Source organism: Coturnix japonica, chromosome 3 (assembly GCF_001577835.2).
Source record: "Coturnix japonica isolate 7356 chromosome 3, Coturnix japonica 2.1, whole genome shotgun sequence".
Lineage (NCBI taxonomy): Eukaryota > Metazoa > Chordata > Aves > Galliformes > Phasianidae > Coturnix > Coturnix japonica.
This window is the reverse complement of record NC_029518.1, coordinates 83,586,021-83,608,776: the sequence shown is the minus strand read 5'-3', so window position 1 is coordinate 83,608,776 and position 22,756 is coordinate 83,586,021. Positions and strand designations below refer to the sequence as shown.

At 37.6% G+C, this 22,756-nt stretch overlaps 1 protein-coding gene across 3 annotated transcripts in view; it reads right to left on the bottom strand.

Annotated features, from left to right (window-relative positions):
* Positions 1-22,756, bottom strand: part of ERICH1 (glutamate rich 1) — an 85,371-nt gene that overhangs the window by 14,248 nt on the left and 48,367 nt on the right. For 2 of the 3 annotated variants that reach the window (XM_015859339.2, XM_015859340.2), the window contains 2 exons: positions 16,289-16,666; positions 14,424-14,615 (listed from right to left, as the gene is read on the bottom strand). In XM_015859339.2, the coding sequence (XP_015714825.1) occupies positions 14,424-14,615; positions 16,289-16,666 (570 nt within the window). Of the gene's footprint in view, positions 1-11,091; positions 11,274-14,423; positions 14,616-16,288; positions 16,667-22,756 lie in introns of all 3 variants that reach the window. The other variant, XR_001554412.1, reaches the window with a different exon arrangement.

Here is a 22,756-nt window from a genome sequence, read left to right as displayed (position 1 = left end):
TGCACTGAGATAACACCCAGGTCCACAGATTTAGATTTAATACCACAGAAGCAGCAGAAACTGTATGTAGAATGCCTTTATTGGGTAGGTTTTCAGATGACTTATCCCGTATACTCACAACAACAAACTGAGGGACTCAGAAAAAAAGAAGGTAACAAGGACTTCTTGACTTCAAACAGAAAAATTCCTATTTGAAAGTCTGAAGTTCAAAGCATCGAAAATTTGTGGATAACTAAATCCTATGATTTGGATCAGCATTGGACAAATGGCTCTGCGTTAAGGTTGATGAAGGACCCTTAGTTGTTATCCAAAAGACTGTCCTCTTAGAGATACTTGCTCAATGCCATCTCAACTTTGTGACTTTCACCTTCCAAGTTTCTTGCCACTCTCATCTAAAAGTACAGGTCTTAGGTAGTTCACAAGAACGTTGCTAAACAGAACAAAATAGATCTGGGAATCACTGCTTACAGGGGAAACAGCAGACTCAAACATGCATAGCTCCATTTCTGCTTCCATCCCATCCACCGCACCTTGGTAAGTCACTGTTTCCAGCTGCTTCCCAGGATGAGGCCACACTCAGACTTCCATCATACAGTACATGCCAAGTAGTTTGAAACTACTTTTCACTCTGCTGAGCTACCTCACACATCCAGTAGAGGAGAAGCCTTGCAAATTATTGAGAAAGTGGACTGGACACCTAGAAACACAGCAGCAGTCAGCTAAGTGTTTGTGTCCCAGGTGCCCTGATGGGGACACTTGAAATATTCTTGGCTTGGCATTTAACTTTGATGGCTTTTGCTTATGCATGAGGGAACTGGATTGAAAGAATGGATGTTTCCAGGGCATTCTGACAGAAACACTGCTTTTTTTCTTTCTTTTCTTTTTTTCCTCCTTTTATTCTATTCTCCCTAAAAAGCATAGGGGAGAATTAAAGGACCTCTTGGAACCCTAAAAGCCAAGTTCTGTGTTAGCACAGAGTCATAATTTGGGAGCAGAAGGCTACACTCTACCTGCTTGTTCCTGAGGGGTTTCTACAGCCACAGGTCATATTCTGCTTGGAGCAATTAGATTTTACTCAAATAAAGCTGTAGCAGCTTGATTCACATAATTAAAATAAGCCAATGGATAGCTCTGAATGTTTCTTTTCTTTGGCTGCTTTTCGTTGTTGTTTTTCTTTTTTCCAGTTTCAGTTACAAAACATTTCAGTTCTCTCTTCTGTGTTCTAACTGCAGGCTCCTGCAGCTGGTGTAGGAGTGGTACTTCTAGTTACAAGTTGTTTTAAAATCCTTTTCCTTTCACGCTTAGTTCCTACGCTAATTGGATGTACTGTGACTTTGCTGGTTGCTGCGTTGTTATCCTGTTATTACTCCTTTGTGTTTCCATTGTGCAGCTTTGGGGCCAGGCTGTGATACAGCCTTGACTAAAAGGAGCTGTGAGAGCGTTGAACCACTGCACACAAGTGGGAATCCCACAGGCAGCTTGGTCTCATATAAAGATCCTCCTGAGAATCTTCTCCTGCTTACTTCTGGACTGTGACAGCTCTGGGCAGAGTAAATGGGGCTTCTCTATAACATTTCTAGCTCCAGCAGAAAACGTTAGCACAGCTTGCTTTTTGGTTCTTCATACCACCTGCCTCTCCTCTGCAGCTTGGCACTCCATGAGCAGCAGAAGCTGGGAGAACAAGTTGAAGTTAGATGAATATCTCTGACAAATCCTCACACTTGCATCCAACAATGGATCAGGGTGTAGATGTTTAGGTAGTTAATGCTCATACTCAGAGTTAACAGGTCAATGCTATATCAATGTTATACAGAACTGCTTCTGTAAAAACTCTGCACACCCCTCCAGAAAACTGTGGGCGTGACTTCCTACGCAAATTTCTAAGTCTCAAAACTGTATTTCATCAGTAGTTAATGTGCTTATTGCAAGGATCTCTAATAACCAGCTGGAAGAAATGCAGCACAACTGATAACACACACATTAGACAGCACCATGAGACTGTCTTGTTGAACATAGAGAATACTGGAAACGTGGTGACAGAACTCAAGCTACAGATCACATTTTGCATGAAAAGAAACAACTCTGAATTTCCCTTTGATGTTTTTTTTTATAAAAGGGAATCTTTCAGAATAAACATTCTTAACCAACACAAATGATTCCCCGCAGAGCAACCAATTCAAAATAAATATACAAGACAAAGCTGAAAGGGTATTTACTGTGACTGCTTTTCAGCTTTTCTGCTTCCCCTTAAACATACTTTAATAACAGTTTTATAGTTTTGTTGTTGTTTTTTGCTTTATCTTTTTTTGTGTGTCTTTTGATTGGCCTCCTATCTAAAACAATGCTTGTTCTTGCAGAAAGCTGAAGAAGTGCAGTCATTATTACACTTTGCGCTATTTAGGTTCCTTGGAAGTCACCCAGTGCCATGTGACTTTCTGATCAAAGGGAGAAAAAGCATAAAAAGACAATAAAGTGCAGATTAAATACATCTGAAATCATCTAGATGACCTCAGCGCTCCATCTTCAAAAAGGAGGTAGAAACAGGTAGTTGTTATATTGTTTCTCTTTGGATCTCATGAAGACTAGATTCAATAGCGTTCAGCATTTTTATTAATGAACTATAGGAAAATGTACAATCATTGCTGTTAAGATTTGCAGATGACAGCAGGGTTAGCAGATAGCAAGCAGTTATTAATGAAAGCAGTATAGGCATGTGAAACAATCCATCATTTACTGACCCCGGCACAGTAAAAGAACATCAGTATTAATACTGTCAAACAAAAGCTCAGACACTTAAGAACTAGAAGGACAGAATCAGGGACTACATGCTGGAAAGCTATAAATGCCAAGATTAACTACAGGTAATTGTATTGCATATAATTCAACATGGCGTCTCTATACAATCCTATGGCAAAAAGTGGATATGAACAATGGTGTGAGAATGAAAGTGCTGCGATTTTAAAATGAAGTTTGTGTGCAGTTTGTGGGCTCCTGTTCTCCAAAGGTGTAAAAAAACAAAACTAAAATACCAAAAGATAGAAAATAGAAGAGAGTCATAAAAACAGTTTGAAGACTGTAGAAAATGCCTTAAAGCAAATAATTTAGAGAGAATTCTTAGGATTCCAAGTAGGAGGGTGCACTTTAGCTTAATTGTGGTGTTCAAATGCTTTCACAGACAGAAAATATTGGCCAGTGAGGGACTTGTATCATCTAGTGAAGAAAAGAATACTAAAAATGAATGGTTTTAAGATAAACCTAGTCAAACCAAAATTAAAAATAATGCAAGTTTCTAACAGTGAAAGTGACTGAGTACTGAAATGAATGAGCAGAGAAGGGGCTAAGTCCTCATTTCTTGATGTCTTTAAATCAAGCTTGCCTGTCTCCAAAGACTTCAGCAAAAAACCCCAAACCAACAAATTGCACTTTTGTCAGTTTCAAGTCACCGATCCTCACCCTGAAGTACAAGGGAAATTTATGACCTGATATTTAGATGGGGTTGTAGAAGATAATCCTATGTCCTTTCCAGCCTTAACCTCCATGAATCTATCAATTTACAGAGAAAAAAAAAGCTTGAGTGACTTTTGCCATCTGTAGAACAATGTGATTCACAGCAGATTGCAAATCACCCAGTAATAAGTATATGTCAGGAACTATCAAGATGAATATATCCTTGCATTGCCTTCTAATTTAAAAGTTCAGAGTTATTTAATATTTTACAGATTAATTTTATACTGGGTAATTGAATTAATGTGAAAGGGTTAAGCAGACAGGCTAATGAAACACAGTGCCATGTACTTTGCTTAATGCGGCTGGAAAAATCAATGCACTTTGGTCTGTCAGTTAGCAGTGAAAGATTTAATTGAATAACATGTCAAGTATTTTAACTGTTTATCAATGTAAATAGAATCCAGCACTATAGTAATGGTAATAGGCAAAGATGCTTTCCATGAATTCAAATAAGATTTGAACATGACCTTCATTTTAAGTCCCTAACATGCCAGATTTAGATCAAACCTGCTATCGTTACATCTACAGAACTTGGTGACCACTACTGTGAATCAACTCTATATTCAACATTGGTTCATTCTCTAAAACATAGGCAATGGGTAATCGGTTTGCTATAATTAGCAATGGTTATTTTGTTGTGCTTTTATGTTCACTTCCACTTTACTGCTGTTACTGGAGGAGGGAGGAGAACTAAATTACAGTCCCATCTTTTACTGAGCCTACATGGTAAGTGGTGAAGACCACCTTGTGCATGAGTACATAAAGGGAAAATGGGAATGAGAGGAAAAGAAGAAGCCTCTCCACAGCACGTTCCAAGAACAGCTGTATATAACTCTTTACTCTTCTCCCTTTTAACATTCCTGGGCACTGGTTTCCCTGCAGAAGAAGCAAGAAAGAGATATGGCTCTGTCCAAGCTGAAGGAGCTTGTCTCTACCAGACTAGCACCTTGAGCAGTGATGGTCTGTTAATGCAATGTGTACCTTCCTGTTTTTTTGGTTTTTTTTTTTTTTCAACTGCAACAAATTGCATTTGTTTTCAGTAAGATCCAGATGTCTGCAATGCAGACGTTTCCTGCCTGTTCATGCTCTCATAGCAGCCAATCTGAAGACATAAATTCTCTTTGTACTCCTGTTATCATCCTAAAAGTGATATCTAGAAACAATCAGAAATACAGGGCTGTACAGGGATCTATTTCATCTGAGCAATTATAAAGGTTCTCAGATGGTAATACTGACACTACTGACATCAGAAGTTAGGAGAAATTAATCCCACCTCCAAACTTTCCTTAGCAAACTACAGATGGATACTACCCTAAAGGGTACTATTTTTTAGCAGACAGATCATGTGTGCAATTGACAATTATTATTCGATTTTTTAACTTTGCTTACAAAATCTTCTAGCACTTTCTTGATAACACTTTAGCCTGTTACATTACCCTAACACGCTGCTACCTCAGATGTAATAGAAATTCATTGTGCTGATGCTTTGCAAACCCATAGTCACAGAACCACAGAATCATAGAATGGCCTGCGTTGAAAAGGACCACAGTGACCATCTTGTTTCAACCTCCCTGCTATGTGCAGGGTCGCCAACTATGAAACCAGGCTGCCCAGAGCCACATCCAGCCTGGCCTTGAATGCCTCCAGGGATGGGGCATCCACAGCCTCCCTGGGCAACCTGTTCCAGTGTGTCACCACCCTCTGTGTAAAAAACTTCCTCCTAATATCTAACCTAAACCTACCCTGTGTCATTTAAAAACTATTCCCCCCTTGTCCTATCACTATCTACCCTCGTAAACAGCTGTTCCCCCTCCTGTTTATACACTCCCTTCAAGTACTGGAAGGCCACAATGAGGTCTCCCTGGAGCCTTCTCTTCTCCAAGCTAAACAAGACCAGTTCCCTCAACCCTTCCCCACAAGAGACCTGCTCCAGCCCTCTGATCATCTTAGTGGTCCTCCTCTGGACCGCTCCAAGAGCTCTGCATCCTTCTTGTGCTGGGGGCCCCATACCTGGATACCACACTGCAGATGAGGTCTGAATCTCTGTATCAAACTGCTGCTCTTCTAAGAAAGAGTAAACAGATGAGAATATAGGCAGGTTGATGTGAGAGTACACAGTCACATTAGTCAGCACAGTAGGCAGTTGTCTTAGCACACCACTGACCTATCTATTGCCGAGCTTTTGGGCCACATTGTGGCAAAGGAGAAGTAATGGAAGATAGAAAAACTTCTTCGAAGAGATCTGTGGAGGGCACTGTGGGAAAAAGCACAAACATGCTGATCTGAAAATGTAGCAAATGGGTGATGGAATCTAAGTACCAGAGGCTGAGAGGATGGAGGTACCATCTGTGCACTGAGGACTGAGAAGACTGGCAAGATCTTGAAACAGAAAAGCAGCCTTTAGTTGAGGCAACCTAAAACAGCCTACAGTTGATGCAACGGAAAAAGAATTGAACCACAGATTCATTCCTTCTCTATTTCTGTGTGGTTCTTTTCAATCTTAGATAACACTTTTTTTTTTTTTTTTTTTCCCATTATATATCCTAGATTGAGATATTACAATGTAAAAGAGAACTGCAGCTTGCTTATCTATTTTACAAATACATACAGTTCATTAAAATGAACACACACTATTAATTCTACAAACCTAAGCACTCAATTTGGAGCATGTCCTTATTAAAGCTCTACGTTTGGCCTTGGCTGACTGTGGAGCATTTATATTGTTTTCAAATAATACATATAATATACAGCTTTTCCTATCATCTTTAAATATAGGAAACATACATAATACTGTTCAATCTCTGCTTTTTCTTGATATTTATGTAGTATGTTTTCTCCCACTGCTTAGTTCATTAGATTTGGCAGTTTAAAAGGAGAAACTTTTTTCATCAAAGGAAAACACGTTTTAAAAATTGTGAAATACCCAGACATTATAATTACCCCATTAAAAAATTACTTAGATACAACGCACAAGATCAAGTAGTTAACAGTGAAGATAAATGAGCTACACAAACACATGCAATGCAGCCCTCTTTAGGTGCAATCTAAGGCTTATGCAATTAACCACAAAATCTACTTACGCTGAGGTTGGCCTAAATATCAGCATTTTTTTTTACAGTCTCAGTTTGCTGTTTTTTGATACTACTTTTTGTTGATACGCTTCATGCGTAGCATGCTGCACAAACATAACACACCACTCTACTTCTGTAGGCTGCTTTTATGATATACCAGATATTTTATGATACACTGAAGTGAAAGATGTTTCCTTTGGTCAAAGACAGCTTAACAATTCTCTGCTTTCATGCAGCCTCTCACAACTTTTTTCCCATCCATCCTTCTCTTTTTTGAAAGCCTTTCTTTTCAACATGTCACTTCAGAGTTTCAGCCCACAGAGCAGAACCCCCCTGTACTGGTGCAGAGGAGAAAATCCAGCTGCCATAGAAAAGACATGAGGGAATTTATAACCCTGCAGTTTTGCTAAGTATTATAAAAATACTGCACCACTTATGAAGCAGTAACAATCTACAGCATTAGAGACTGCTCCCCATATTACATATCCACAGAATAAAAGAATTAAGGCTATACAGGCAATTTTGAGAATAGAATAGGTACTTATATACAGCAATAATGGCTTTAGACTCATATCCCTGCAGACAAGCACAGTCTCTGCTGCAGAGGCTCAAAACTACTTCAGCCTCTCGTCTCCCTTGTATGTGGAGCCTAGGGATGGGATTAGCACCTACTTAGAGCCCATCTTCTCTTCCATCGTGCCACTGATCCTCCCTTGCTAAGTAATGTTTAATTAGGTGAACAAGAAATTTAACTGTTGAATCCATAAGCAGACTGCTTTCTAGTTGACCTCTAAACTTTTCATATTCCTGGAGTCTATATTAGTTCTAAATGTAAAATGTAAATGTATGTAAACTTTTTGTCTTCCCAGAAGTTTGAAATATGCTTATAATACTGTATGTACAGTTCAGCCAGAAATTCTCTGATGCAAAATTTGTTATAAAAATGCCTCAAAAATCCTACCATATTGCACATTCAACAGACTGAACAACATTCAGGAGGTAAAACTTAAGTCTGTCTCCTGTGTCATTGATAGCTTTAGCATGAGAACACAAAGCCATAAATGCTTCATCACTATGCTGAAGGAGCCATGAAATGTAAAAAACACAGTGCTCACTGATGGATATTCATTTAATTTTTTCAGTTTTCGTGTTCCAGACAAATAGGTAATAACCCTGTTCAATTAAACAATAAAAAGCATAGGGAGAATCAATATCACTTCTTCTAGAGAAGAAACAAAGAAAAGTGAGCAGGCATTAAAATTGTGGTGTGTGAAAATAGGGTGGTAAACACAGAACCAAAATTCCTCTGCAATTTTTAGCACATTGCCTAACAGACATTATTATAGGATAAGTAATGTTTGTTTCACTTTTAAACTACATATTTCTGCTGGATACTTTCACAAACTGCTCCAAAGTCCTTCTGCATCTTATGGTTTATCATAGCATTGTTTGGTGTGCTTGTTCCAGAAACAAGTACACTCCTGTGTGATAGGGTTTATCTACAATGACAATCTACAACCCATCTACTCAAATTCGGTCCAATTTTCCAAACCTTCACACATCTCAGATTTTACTTTACCCTCTACTTTTTCTAATCTCTTCTACTATAATAGCGGTAGGCTTGATAAATATAAGATTCAGCTCATATTTCAGGTCATTTACAAAGACATCAGATATCACTGTCTCTAACCCGCTATGCTCTGAAGCATTTCCCAGGCTTGCTTTGTTAGGACCAGTTGAAGTCTGCACAAAATATAATGATATATTTAATATGTAATTATTATAACTATATAATAAAATATAATGATATATATAATGATGTAATAATAAAAATACATAATATGTTCTTCCTAATTACCAATAACCTGTTTTTTTGTTTTTCAAATCTCAGCTTCTCCCAGTCCATGACTAACCAATAACCCTTAGCACTGTTCGTAATTAATTCCAGAAAGGCCATAAATACATAGGAAGCAAATGAAGCATAGGCCCATCTAAAATCAGTGTGCACAGGCGCTTGTATGCACTGACTAGTTCTTCCAGTATTCTCTGCTGTAAGGAAGAACCAAGCAACTTTCTGCAGTCTCTCTTCTGGTTGGCTAGGGCAGTAGCAGCCCTTTTCTTGACATACATGTGTTAAAATGAAGATAATAAAACAACAGATCCATGACCATACGTTAATGTCATTACTAAGGTTACATGGCCTATCTGTAAGGGTATGTGGAATGTGAGAGTATTTGCTTCATTTGCATTATCAGATCGAGGACCTTTTCACTTCAAAGAGAATCACAAGTAAAGAAGAAAACAATAAACAAAACCCACAGCAAGCAATAACAGAGATTATAGCAAGGACTAAAGCTCCCCAGTCACTAATTGATGGTCCATTAAGAAACTTCAGGCACAGCTTTGGATATCACCAATCTGGACTTCGTAACTAATAAGAAGAGAGAAACAAGTTCAACTGGATCATGGATACTTGAAGGCACCTGTGGGACTATGCATAATTTATTAATAAATACTTACGAGAAAGGCTGAAAGACAGAAAAAGGGTGAACTGGGGATGAACAAGGGGCACAAGGAGGAAGAACAAAGGGGATCAGACACGTGTAAGTAGGCACAAGTCAATTCAATTACCTAACTTCACTGAGCCTGATCATCACAGTCAATCCCATTTTATAATTAAATTCTTTTTTATCTTTCCATGTAGACCTCATTCTTGACACCCTGTGAGTGCTGCAAATCCTAGACAACCTCCACTGCATAGAGTAGAGCAAGTGAATCACCAGCTGGTGACAGACTTGGGGTGACATCAGTCTTCACATCTGTGCTGAGAGCAAGTGGACCGAGTGAGGGTTTCAGCATCAGCAACTTCGAGACCAGTACATTTTTATTTTCTGCTAGTCTGATTTTTGTGCCTATGTGAGTGCTCAGTGCTTAAGAGATGGGAAAATGCACCTGTTTGGATTTTGTGAGGCAGGGCTAGCTGGGAAGCAGAAGACCCACAGGGCAAGTAAGAAGGCCCAGTATCCAAGCAGGGGTATCTGACAGGCTGAGTGTCTATGCTGATATTCAAGGCAGCTGACAATGTGTGCAAGCTTTTGTGTCTAGGAAGTAAAGGCATGTGTGAGCTGCAGTGACATCCAACCAGAAGAGATGACTGGGTTAGTCATTGGTGTTGTTAAAGACAGTGTCCAGTCTGTGGCAATTTCTACTTTCACTGTACAGGATAGATGATGCTTGCCTAATGGGATGCTACATATCTTTTTTGTGTTGTTACTAGGCTCCATTTACTGCACAACATTCACATCTCAATCTGAGAATGAAGTGATGAATTTCCTGTGAGATCCTTCAATGTAGTATCTAGTTCAATTCTAGTATCTACATTCAAGTAGTATTTTCTTCATCCTTCAGCTGTGGGACTGAGACACACACGACACCAGAGAAAAATGACCGCAACAATTCAAGTTAGGAACTTTAAAACAGGAAATACACTGTATGAGATCTGGTTTATGTATCCTTCCTAGTAGACACAGACCAAACTCACACTCTCCATGCCTGTGTACACCTGCCTTAGCCATAACACGACTTTGTTTCTGCACCTGCTGTTCTTTAGCATGATAGCACTCCTATTTTATTTATTTATTTATTTCAGTTAATGAGAAAGAGGTATGAAAGAAATATATACTTGCCTATCACTAAAACAATGCCTCACAGTAGGGTATACCCAACAAAACAACACAAAGTAAGAACAGATGTAATATGTACACCTGCCAGCAATGTATCTTCAAGAATATGCTGGAAGAGATAAACATGTTGTCTCCATCATGGGGAAACTAAAATAGTATGATATGAAATAGCTTCATTTGTATTATCTATCAGGTGGATCACTCAACTGAGAGATGAGTTCCTCACTTACAAAGCACTGCTTTCTTCAGAATTTGAAAATATTTTACAACTATGCCATGGATATTGTTTATTGTACATCTACCCAAAGATAAATGCAGGTGCAGAAGGACTGCACAGTAACTACATCGGGAACCCTGTCCCATAGTTCTGTGGTCAGTGAAGCCCACCAAACAAACACATTGGGCAAGAGTCATTCTGAAACTGCAGTCAAAATTCCTGTATAATTTCAAAGAGTACCTACATGATGTAGACATAGAAATTTATCTATTTCCATAATGTATCAGTTTATTCAGCAAAAACACAGTCCTCAGGTGCATTTTCCCTTAAATTTATAAACAAAAATACATTTCTGTTCTTTAAGTGCTTCCAGAAAGAAACTATCCATTTATAAACATAAAAATTACTATATTTGTTGAATAAAATACTTGATACAAGCTGAAACCATTTTAGATAAGGCCCTTATCCCAAAATGAAATACATATACTCAACCAGCTGAAGATTCAGGCCACACAGCTTATGCATAGTCTTGGACAACAACACAGATTACATCTATCTGTACTCTGCTTATTAGTCTTTTGGAGTTTGTAAAAATAAAAAATAATTAATTTACCTGAAGATGTAGAATGTATATCGACACTGCTCTTTCTGAATAATTACTACTTGACTAAGTGCTTGTATATTAAATTTTAACTCTGCACATATGGACATGAGCAAGGCTTTACTTCCTGTTCCCTGCAGGAAGGATATCTGTAATCCAGTAGTGAAACAGAGTAACGATGAGCTTGGTATGATCTGAAACAAAGAAAAAATATTTCTCTTGATACATCTTTATGAGATATCTGAACATTAAAGAAAAAGAGTTGTGTGAACATCTATTTTCATCTCTCACTATAATTTCTGTAAATCCACAGGCATTTGAGAATGAAGGCTAATACATATGAATTCCTATACAAACAGGAGTATTTTCTTACAGGATGTCAGTTATTTGTATGAGATACAATTTTGGGTTATATATTTGAAAGCCTTTTTATTATGGTTCATTATTCCAGAAGAAATGAGATTTAAATGACATGATCATCTGGGTAAGGCTAAAAGAGTGCAATCGTCTCCATTTCTTTCTGCAGAATAACTTCACAAAGTTCGAGCTGAAAATCAGAATTCTTGAATTAAATCATGTAAAGACTGCTCTATTAAAGCCCTGAAATTTCTGTCTTAATTCAAGGATCTTCTATTTAACTTTATTTCTTTTTTAATGATAGGGATTCCTATGTTGCTTATCGCATAACATCACACTTAAGATGATTTTATAATGTTATGTTAATACAGCTTTCACATTTAATTTCCTTCTCTTTGAATGCACATTACAAAAAAAGAAGTTTAATTTAGATATTGCAGGGCCTCTGTGTATCCAGCCTGCTTATTGTTGGCACACAGTAACTGCATTACTTCTGATGTGCAAAATGTACCTCTCACACAAAGGAAACGTACATATAAAGGACAACTCTCCAAAGACAGACAGTTAAAGGAAGCTTCTGGCTCATCTCTGAGTGATAATTTCCCAGGCAACAAGGGAAGAATAATTTGAAACTTGATACAAGCCAGCAAAGGGAAAATGTTAATAGATAATGGAATGAAGCTGATGAGTAAAAGCTGAATAAGTTTGTAAATTAGGAGATAATTACTTTTTTTTTTTAATTAGGTGATCACCTACACTGTAATAATTGATGTGAAATGAGAATTAAGCAGCTCTCATTTCAACCAGTCTCCAAACAGCAAATGAAGCATCACTTCCAGTTGCATCTCATTGCTTTTGCTCACTGTATTGTGAAGGATCTTGAAGATCCTTCACAACTGGCTGCCTTCTACAAATGGCTACCGGCTTTCTGATTTAGACTTGCAAAGCTCTCACTGGTAGAAATGTCTGCCTATTTGAATTCGAAACATTCTCTTCCCTAAGTTTATAGAAGACTGCAGAGTATTTTTTGTTAAAGACTACAAAATGGAAATACCAGTAGGACTTTTTTGGTTTAAAATTCAAGATTCAAGAGCTTATCCAGTGGAACCGGCAGAAGAATAATTTAAAAATATATAAAAATTATATCATAATATGTTTATTTTGTAAAATTTAGGAAAGGAGAATGTACATGTATATGAAAAAGATGGAATTAAAGGCAAAACTGAACCAAACATAGCACCTGCTACTACTGCTTCAGTGCTGGCACACTAAGTAGTAGTCAAAGGAAAAAGGGTTACCATATTGTTTTGTGAACTACAGGAAATAAAACGGATTAATTTTGTAAAAATAAGGCACTCTACTAAAATTAAGAAAAAATGCTTTATTTTCACCATGTTAAGAAGGAATAACCTTTCCTTCTAGAACACCACATCCCAGTAAAGTTAAAACAAAATCAGAAAACAAAGGCAAAAAATAATTGAGACTTCTAATATGTAGAAGAGTCCTATGCTGCATCTCCATAACAAATACTTGAATCTACTGAGACAACAAATCTTTATAACCATGACTTTTATCACTTGCTCATTGGGAAAGAAATCTAAAATGTTAAAAACTGCACTAAACGGCCTATTACTGAGTCAAAGATAGGGAAAATAAATCTGTTGTTAAATGCCTAATTCAATGAAAAAATCCAGAGCATTATATTTTCATTCACTGAAATTCCTCAATTACTAATTGAATGTACTGCTAAACTTGGCTGAGCCAAATTAATATTTAGCAGGTGTTTAATTATCCTTTAATAATTCATAACAATATCACAGAATTGTGCAATCACAGAATGGTTTGGGTTGGAAGGGACCTTTAAGATCACGCAGTTCCATCCCCCTGCTATAGGCATGAACACTTCTCTCTAGACCAGGTTGCTCAAAGCCCATGGCTTTGAATGCTTCCAGCCTCTCTGGACAACCTGTTCCAGTGTCTCACCACCCTCATAGTAAAGAATTTCTTCCTAATATCTAGTCTAAATCTACCCTCTTACATTATAAAGTCATATCCCTGCCATTCTGTCCTCATAAAAACTCCTTCCCCAGCTTTCCTGTAGGCCCCTTTCTGATACTGGAAGGCTTGTATCTATAACAATAAAAAATAATTAAAAAGAAAACGACAACAACAAAAGAACACATACACAAAAAACCAAAACACTTCAGCAAATTGTTTTCTGTTTTTTTAAGTGACAAATACACACACCTGAAAACTACCATAATTGTATAGATTTGATTCTTACTTGCTTATATTTTCTCTTTTCTCTTCAATTTGATATTTTTGCTATAGAAAAGGAAAAAAGGGCAGATTGCCTAGAGACTGCAAAACTAGCAGAATTCCTGCTATCTTCCACAGAATTTGGGTTAGGCCCATAAGGAATATCCTGACTGTGGTCACTTCAACAGTTCCACTTGGATTTAATCAATAGAAGCTTATTCAGGTCATTTAATAAGGGGAGAATTACCATTACCACTACTCCTGTTGAGTCTTGCTAAGTTTGCAATGTGTATTACATCTGTCAAGACTATCTGACAAGAATTAAGATAATAAAATCTAGACTTGTGATTAATTCTTGAACTGAATCCTTGAATGCAGGAAGGATTTTGTTCCATGCATACCTGGACATTTTGTAGCTATCAGAACCTTCAGGGCTTCTATAATCTATTTTTTGTATCTTAAAGAATCTGTATTTGAGGTAAATAAAGTGTTTTAAGAACTGTAATCATCTTGCACTCTCCAAATACTGAAGAATATGGAATGTTTTATAACTAAATAAGAAATAGGGGGAATTGTTCCATTTTCTGTGGAAATGATGCTTTCAAATCTCATCTAAGCATAGGTTTACTAGTATACAATTATTTACAGCTTCCCAACACAAAAAATCTGGATTTTAGTCCACACAAAAAAAGACCATCAGTGAACGATCATGTGTCAATTGTACATACCAGGAGGCATCATGGAATGTTCTTGGAATTGTTTCAAAGCATCCTTTAGTCTGTCAATATCCCGTAGCAATACAAGGGATTTCATCTGATGTAAAAGAGTTACATCTAAAGAAGACACATTGCGAGATTCAAGACACTGTAAAAGCTCCTGAGCAGCTGAATTTACAGTGGAATCGGAGCATTTTGATTTATCTGGAAAAACAGTGGGAAAAACAATAAGAATATTCAACATGCACAGAGAAGTTTTACAGATGGCAACTTCCTTTATACAACAACTTACAAGCAAATATCACATACTGAACAGCTCTATTTTTAATTAATTATTTGACCTATTATAAAAGGGGAAATTGTAAAAAGGACAATAGAATTCATCGTGATACAAAAACTAGATAAGGCAAAGAGCATAAGGACAGAACAACATATATACTAAGACTCATTTAGCAAGAAAGTTAGTCACACTGGCTCACAGATGTGATGTCTTACCTGCACATGTTTTGTCAAAAGTATTGCATTGACACAGCTGTGCAGAACTGACCAGTTTTCTGTTCTCGGACATGTATTAACAACAGAATAGTTAACTGAGTTTGCAGTTTTAGTCAGTCAGTCTGGAATTACACTACTGCACATGCAAACAGTGTAGGCTACATTTACTTAGCCATACAACAAAGTAGTAAAATTCTTATATCTGATGATGGAGGTACATTAGCCAGCAAGTACGATGTCTTTCAAATACTTGACAGCACATGAAGACTTGACACAGCAGAAATATTTTAACAGTAAGCAAAGAAAATTCTATGCATAAATCTTGAGGAAAACAAATTAGCATGAAATCCCTCGTGTCATCCTAACAGGGCTTTCAAAGTAATTCAGTAGTCAGAAGATGAATTCTATGGGAGTGGGGCTGACAGCTCTAACTTAAGGTGGGTCATACAGGTAGGTAAGCTGTTTAATATTCTTCATGTAGCTCCATAAAGACAGCCAAGGCCATGCACTTGGAAAATATTTCCACTGTTTTTGTTGTTTTTTTTCAGCTTTACAAGACAATTATCATTTTAAAGCTATGTTCTGAGCCGAGCAGCTAAAGAACACAATATCTTACCTATGAGAAAACACATTGAGTCTAGAAGATACCAACAGAATCCGGTGTAAGTACATATAATTATGATACTTATCATTAAAACATCATTATTTCTGGAAGGCGTTTATGACATCATACAAAGCATCATACAGAAAGCTCTTTTCAGAGGACAAGGGAAGAAACACATTTATCTACAACAGTGAGAACTTCCCTGTGTTTAGTGGCCAAAGAGGAAGTACAATAGGCTATTAGGGATCATAACCACGTAATCCTATCTAAAGTGCTGCAGAAAGTGCATTAAACATCAGTTGACATTCATCTTTTTCACAACTACTTTATGAAAACACACTTTCCCAATGCCAACGGTATCCTCCTCTTTCATCTTGAATGCAATCTGTCTAGATTTCATTACACATTACAAATAATGTATAAAAAGCTTTTTGAAAAGTAGGTTGGATTGGAGACAGTAAACATGAAAGCAGTTTAGAACAGTAATTATTGCCTTCATCTGAGCATTTCCAAAAGCAAGTAATACTTCTGGATGTTTGCTTTCAGAGAAAAGAATTTAGTCCATGGAGAAACAAAGCAATTAGGACTACAAGTTTTACGTTGATATGGATGTTTTCTTGTACACACCAGAAAATGGGATAAATTCTCATTATCTGCATGAGTTCAAAAGATAGACTTCTCTAGTAGACTTAGCCCATTCTACGGAAATAAGAAGTGCATATCTATTTTCCTCAGCGTGGTAGTATTCACAGAAGAAAAAGTAGAAAGTAATACATACTGTCAGCAAAATAAATTTGCTGTGTTGCCTGCAAGAAATCCAGAATGCTATCTGCCTTTTCATCTGTGTCTTTTAAGTCTGATGCTCCTTCTCTGTTGTTTTTGTCAGGCTGATATGTAAAATCCACGCTAGTAGTTTTTGTTAGCAAGCCGGCTGCTCTCATTTTTTCTTTCTGTCGCTTCTTTTTCATTTTTCTCCTTTTGTTTTTGCTGATTTTGGAGCTGTCTATCTGCTGCAGCTGTAAATTATCTTCAACAAGAGTCTCCTGCATTCCAGATTCTACTTGTTCTCCATGTAAAATATTAGAGTCTTGTAAACTGTTTTTCAGTTTCTTTCTTCGAATGCGTTTTCTCTTGGTCTGTACTTCATGTTCCTCATCTGTAGATTCAAAAACAATAGTTGTAAATAAGATCTGTAATAAGCACTTTAGAACTGCATAAAATGATACATTACTCCTTTCAAGTTCTGGGACATCTGAGTTGCTCTAACTTTATTTTTATGATTAGAATGCCTTTGAGTTCTACAATGTCAAAGTCAACTTCTGTGAATGCATTAAGAAAAGCTCTTCTCCCTTTTACTTTCAATAAAGACTGTATTCTTCTTTGTGTTACGTGCTTTATATTATATTACACATAATATGGTTCTATGCAGAGAGTAAAGCCAAATGAACCATCAGGGCCAAAACCAATGTGTGCAGGCTGGAGAGTATGAGATGAGGAGCTCTTGTAAGAGGTCCATACTACCAGATGGTAGACTTGACGAAGAATCCAAGAAGGCACATAATTCACAACGAAGGACTGATGCATCCCTCTATGACAGTACTGTGCCTTAAAAACATCAGACACCTGTTTCTGATTCTTCTTCTTTCTTCTCCTCAAACATCATTTTTGTTTGTGGTATCATGCTGCTCTAGGGAAAGCATGCAGGGCACCAGTGACCTTGGCAAGCAATCTGTGTTCCTTTAACAGCCTGCCTTGGTTCTGCCATTCCCTTGCTACACTGTAGTTTTCTTACAAGCTAATTCTTCAAAAGGTTCAAATGTCCAGGGAAAGAAGTCCCTCCTGCTCCCCAAGAAAGCTTTCATATTTCTTTATTCATATCTTATCACTGTTCACAAAACTAGACCTTCCAAAGTCATTTCTGACCCTGAACTGATTTGTTCCCACACACTCCACTCACTTCTGAATTCAAGCCTTCCTGGCACTAGCAAAGGAAGACTGCCAGAATCCATCCTCCTTTTGACTGCACTCTGCTGAAATCTGTATTCATGCCTATAATAATTTCCCATCTAATTAACTAAAATTCCCTCTTCCGTAGTCTAACAAAATGCTCACACATTTAATCACGAAGCCCTGAATACCAGTGTTCCTCTAATGCTTTGCCATTATAAGTTAAGCCATTTATCCTTCCCTCAGCCTCTACCTGCACGTTTCTAAATTCCTCCCATTACACCGAGCCCAATTACCTGATTTTATGCAATTCTCTTTAGATTCTTTGCTTGTCTAATGCCAGAGTGATCCAGCAGAGACATCTGGAGCCCAAACTATGTTTCCAACTGATCTGCGTGGTATCCTGAGCTGCCTCTGACATCCCCAGTGCATTTGGCTTTCTCATCACTCCTCCCCCTCCAGTCTTTGCCTCTATTTTCTCCACAGATAGAGGCCTTCTCTTTCATTCCCGTTTCTTTTTCTGTCTTGAACTCTGTCAGCTCTGAGCCACTCTCTCTCTTTAAATATCACCACAAGACTTTTAGTTCTTTAGCTGACAGATGACTCACCACAAAGCAATTTTCTATACTTTCTACGAAGAAGGCTGTGTAAAAATAAATTTGCTGTATTGTAATTGAACGGCACAGCATGGTAAAGACACACCAAACGTCACCTCATACCCACAGCGTGGAATGTTTTGCATGCATGGTATTTGAGTTAAATATCTTTATACACGATTTGAGCATATGGGATGTGGGAAAAATAATGTCTGTGTGGTCCTGTAGGAATAAAATAGCAGAACTGAAGGCAGATATGAATGGTGAAAGATAATATAAACAAAACACCAGTGTTTCATCTCAAGATCTTAATTTGGAATTTCATGGGAGTATTTGTGCTATAATAGGTGAATTCCACTATAAACACAGATATATTGTTCCTTAAAAATTCTCGACCCTCTGTTAACCTGAACACACTGTTTGCTAATACAGCTACTCTAATTTGAGCTCTCAGCAAAGTGGTACAACATGTTTTTAAGCATCCAAGAATCACAGCAAAACTATGGCATGTTGTGTAGTTAAGCACCCTCAATTGATTTTAAGCCACCTGAAAGAAAAGTGGTGCACAAGGGAAAACAGGGCTTAAGATAATTAAGTTTTGAGCCAAATCCAGAAGTTTCCTTATCTGTGTTACATCAGGACAGCACAAGGTCTGAAGAGAGCACATGAAAGTGTCAAAATGCAGATTTACTTTAGCATTCCCATACAGCAGTGTTATTAAGATTTCCTGATTAAATGGAAATTAGAACTGTACTGAGCTTCCTCCAACACAAGAAACAAATAAAATGTAAGACATTACCGAGTTCTCTTATCCTTTTTATCATTCTTTCCCACATATTATAACAACTTACCATTAAGTCTGAAATTTTGCTCTTATTATTCCAGTTTTCTCCCCCTCGACAACTACTGCTCAATGTATGGAACTAGTCATGATTTGACACCAGGAAGAGATGAAATTAGATGTTGGGAAATGCAAAGCAATGTACACAGACTGACACATCTAGACAACTCACTCCTATGGTCAGAGTGAACTGTTCTCAATCTGGGAAAAGCAAAACAAAAACTAGACCTATGGGAAGCTCAAAGAGAACATACGTTCAGTGGGTATTGGTGATCAAATCAGCAAACATCTTGTATGCGTACCAAAGAAACAGGATGGAAAATAACAGCAACAACACTACAAAGCTATTACATAAACCTGCTGTACTCCTCAAGCTTGACAAGTTTTATTTCTTAGCACAGTCCCAGCACAAGATGTTGTCAGAAAAGAACACGACTCTCATAGAAGTTATCAGAGACATGCCAAAAAGATAGGTATTACTTGACTGAAACAAAGATTAATAAAATGGGCTCCATTTCTGCCTCCTCATGCAAGAACAAGGTGACATCTAATTAATCTGAGCAGTTTCGCAAGCAAATAGAAAAAAGTAAACACCTATTTTCTGAACAATACAGTTAACTTATTAAATTGACAAGTGTGCAGTAAGCACAGAAGCCAAGAGATTAAAGGGATTCAAGAAGTCGTTTATACAGGCAGCAAGGCTACCTGATTACAACAGTTATGCTAATACATAAATAGGAGTTGTAGAAGAAATATAAACCATAATGCTTAAGTCACAGCCCACAGAGTGATATTAAATAAAATGTTCTGTGGGAGTCATCTCCTATAACTTGAGCTGTCTAAAAAAGTATGTACTCAGTGCACACTTAGATCTGTGCTCCCTCTAATAAATCCAGAGGCCAAAATTATCATAAAGCAATTTGCTTCATCCTAAACCACCTGCAATGAAAAAGCACCCCAGCAGTCTTCACCATCTTTCTCTCTCCCCCTCTCTTAGCTACAGAGGAAATGCAGACAATGAATTTGTATGAGATACTTCCAGCAATTGAGAAGAATTAAGTCTATTTTACAAAAATTGGAAATATGGAAAAAGATGCTTCTTTATGAGAACCTTGAAGTCTGGCTCTGATTTTTTATTAACAAAATCCACTGTCCTGTGCACACAAACCTTTGACTGATTCTTAATGTTTCAAACCAGTAGGAATTTCAAAAATTTCAGTAGATATCAACTTGGTTGCAATAATTTTTCACAGGGGCTGAAGAGGCTTATTATGTCACAGCAACACTGTAACAAAAATGTGTCATGTATACTACATAATGATTAAATGACATGCTAGATAACAGAATCATAGAATGATAGAATGGCTTGGGTTGAAAGGGACCTCAAGGATCATGTATCTCCAACCCCTCCGCCACAGGCAGGGCCGCCAACCTCCACATTTAATACTAGACCAGGCTGCCCAGGGCGCCATCCAACCTGGCCCTGAACACCTCCAGATGAATAAACACTTAACTAACACACAATCATCAGCTTTTGATCATACAAACTATACTCACAACTGGACCTCTGGCTTGTCCCAAATCTACAAGATTCTTTCTTCTCTCTCTGTCCCTAACAGCTGACACCTCTCTCCCCTCTGTGACCCCTCTCTGCTCCACAGGCAGCTTAGTTTATCACATAATCTAATTATACAGAAGCAATTGTCTTCAACCTGTTCAGACTGGACTTGGTGACCTCTGTCAGACTAAGCAAAGTAGCTTCCAGATAGAACGTTCATGAGCATTTTTCAGCCATGGTAATTTCTTTTAGCCTTAAATAAGCCTTAATAAGAACACTCTTCAGGATCTGCTAGGAATGTAATTTCTTTTTCCCCTGACTGGATTATTTTTAGCCTTTCTTGATGTAGTTTACCATGCAGATGCAGTCACACTAATCTGACTGACAGAGTGATGTAAAAGTGGTAATGAATAGCCCAAAAAAAAGGCAAAAGTTAAATAATTTATTAACAACTCATTTTGTCTGGTCTGAAATGTAAAAAAAAAAAAAGCTTCTCCATGCAAATCTCATGTCTCCTTAACAGAACAGGGGCACAGTTCCATCGATGAAGACCTGAAGATGGTTTATAAAAACAGCTTACTGAATTTTGATAACACAAAGTTCGCATCCAGTTTGTATCTTCGAGTAAAAAAAAAAAAAAGCACATAACATAAATAACAGTTTACATTAGAGCTTTGAATTTGCTGACTTTATTTATTAACCTCTATTATACTAAGGAGTTATTTTATGTAATTCATCAGCAGCTGGAGACACAAATTGATTAAATTCCATAAGGTAAAAGCAAACTGCTTCTGCTGACTGTGTTTCCCGCTTACATTAACCAAGAGTATGAAGACATTGCTGGCAACTACGTGACTGGAAAGATCTTCTTCAAGTTCAGTTGTATCCTTTAAGTGCCTTCATGCAACAACAGAGGAAAACATCCAGGGAAAGCATCATGTAAGACAATGAAAGCAGGGAGACTACTTTCTCAAGTGTTCACAAGTCTAAGAATGGTATGCAAAGTTACGTAGCATGCCATACTGAAATGTTAGGCTCCAGGTACGCAAAAACAAACTGATGATGGTAAGGATTTTTAATGATCCCTAAAGATTCCTTTAGAACAGCACAGCCCAAAAGAGAAAACAAAACAAAACGAAGAAAACAGAAGAAGGTGGCAAAGCAGTGTGAGGGAAAAGACAGTCAACGAACATCCTCTGAGCTCCTCTACCACGCACTCATCATAACTCAAGTACAGCAGCTGGCTCTCCTGCTCAAGGACTCACTCCCACAGTATGCTTTCTGGACCTCATTTATGTTAATTCTGTTCTGCTGAGATTAAACAGGACATGTACCTTTCTCTCTCCTGGTATTTCATCTAATTTAAACTTTCTTTTTCTCTCTGTTATAGCAGATGAATTTTCCACGTACCAATAATTTGACTAAGATGGAAAAACTGTGGTTAACAATTGCAACAAAATGTAATGGTTCACTACGAAAAGAAAAATACTGAAAAGATCTCAGGAGCATGAGACTGCACACAAACATTTCAGTCTCTTTTTGGGGAGCGCAGTATTTTCATCTGATAATCTGAATCAGAAAAAAAAACCCTTCTCATGCTCCTAGTGATCTTCAGCACTTGTGATGTTGCTGAATTGCTAAATGCTGCACTTATCTAGTAGACAAAGCAGGGGGGTTGAAACTAGATGATGACGGTGCTTTTCAACCCAGGCCACTCCATATGCTGCTTACACTGGCACTACTTACAACTGGGCACTACCTGCCTGTTTTAAGGCAAATTCAATTGACAGTGATGACAGTAGTACATAAAGGCATATACCACACAGTGCATTTCTACCATAAATGTTTACCTGGTTTTAAACACAGACAACTTATTCACAAACAGCAGCAAACTCCTGCTTTTTATACTAATAATTCCCATCATTTTGGGTGTTTTTTTTTTTTTCACTCCAGACAAGTACTGATATGTTTTCACAGTTTTTCTTTACACTGCAAAATCTGACTCCTGCTTGGTACAGCCAACTCAGTGACAGGTGAACTCGATTGTTTTTTTGACAACTGACGGGGTTTCACCTGCTATTTTTGACAAGCCACTATTTGGGATGACACTGTAACCAGCTCTTGTCATTACTACAGTTAACATCTGTGTATTACCAAGAAGCCTAACCTCCCCACTCACTCTTTTTACCTGACCAGCTATTGAACAAGCCTTGACCTCCCTCTATTTTGACAAGTGCTGCTTTCTATTTGTCCAGTTACTGATTCTGGGACTTTCCCTTTTATACTGTCTCAAAAACCTTTGGT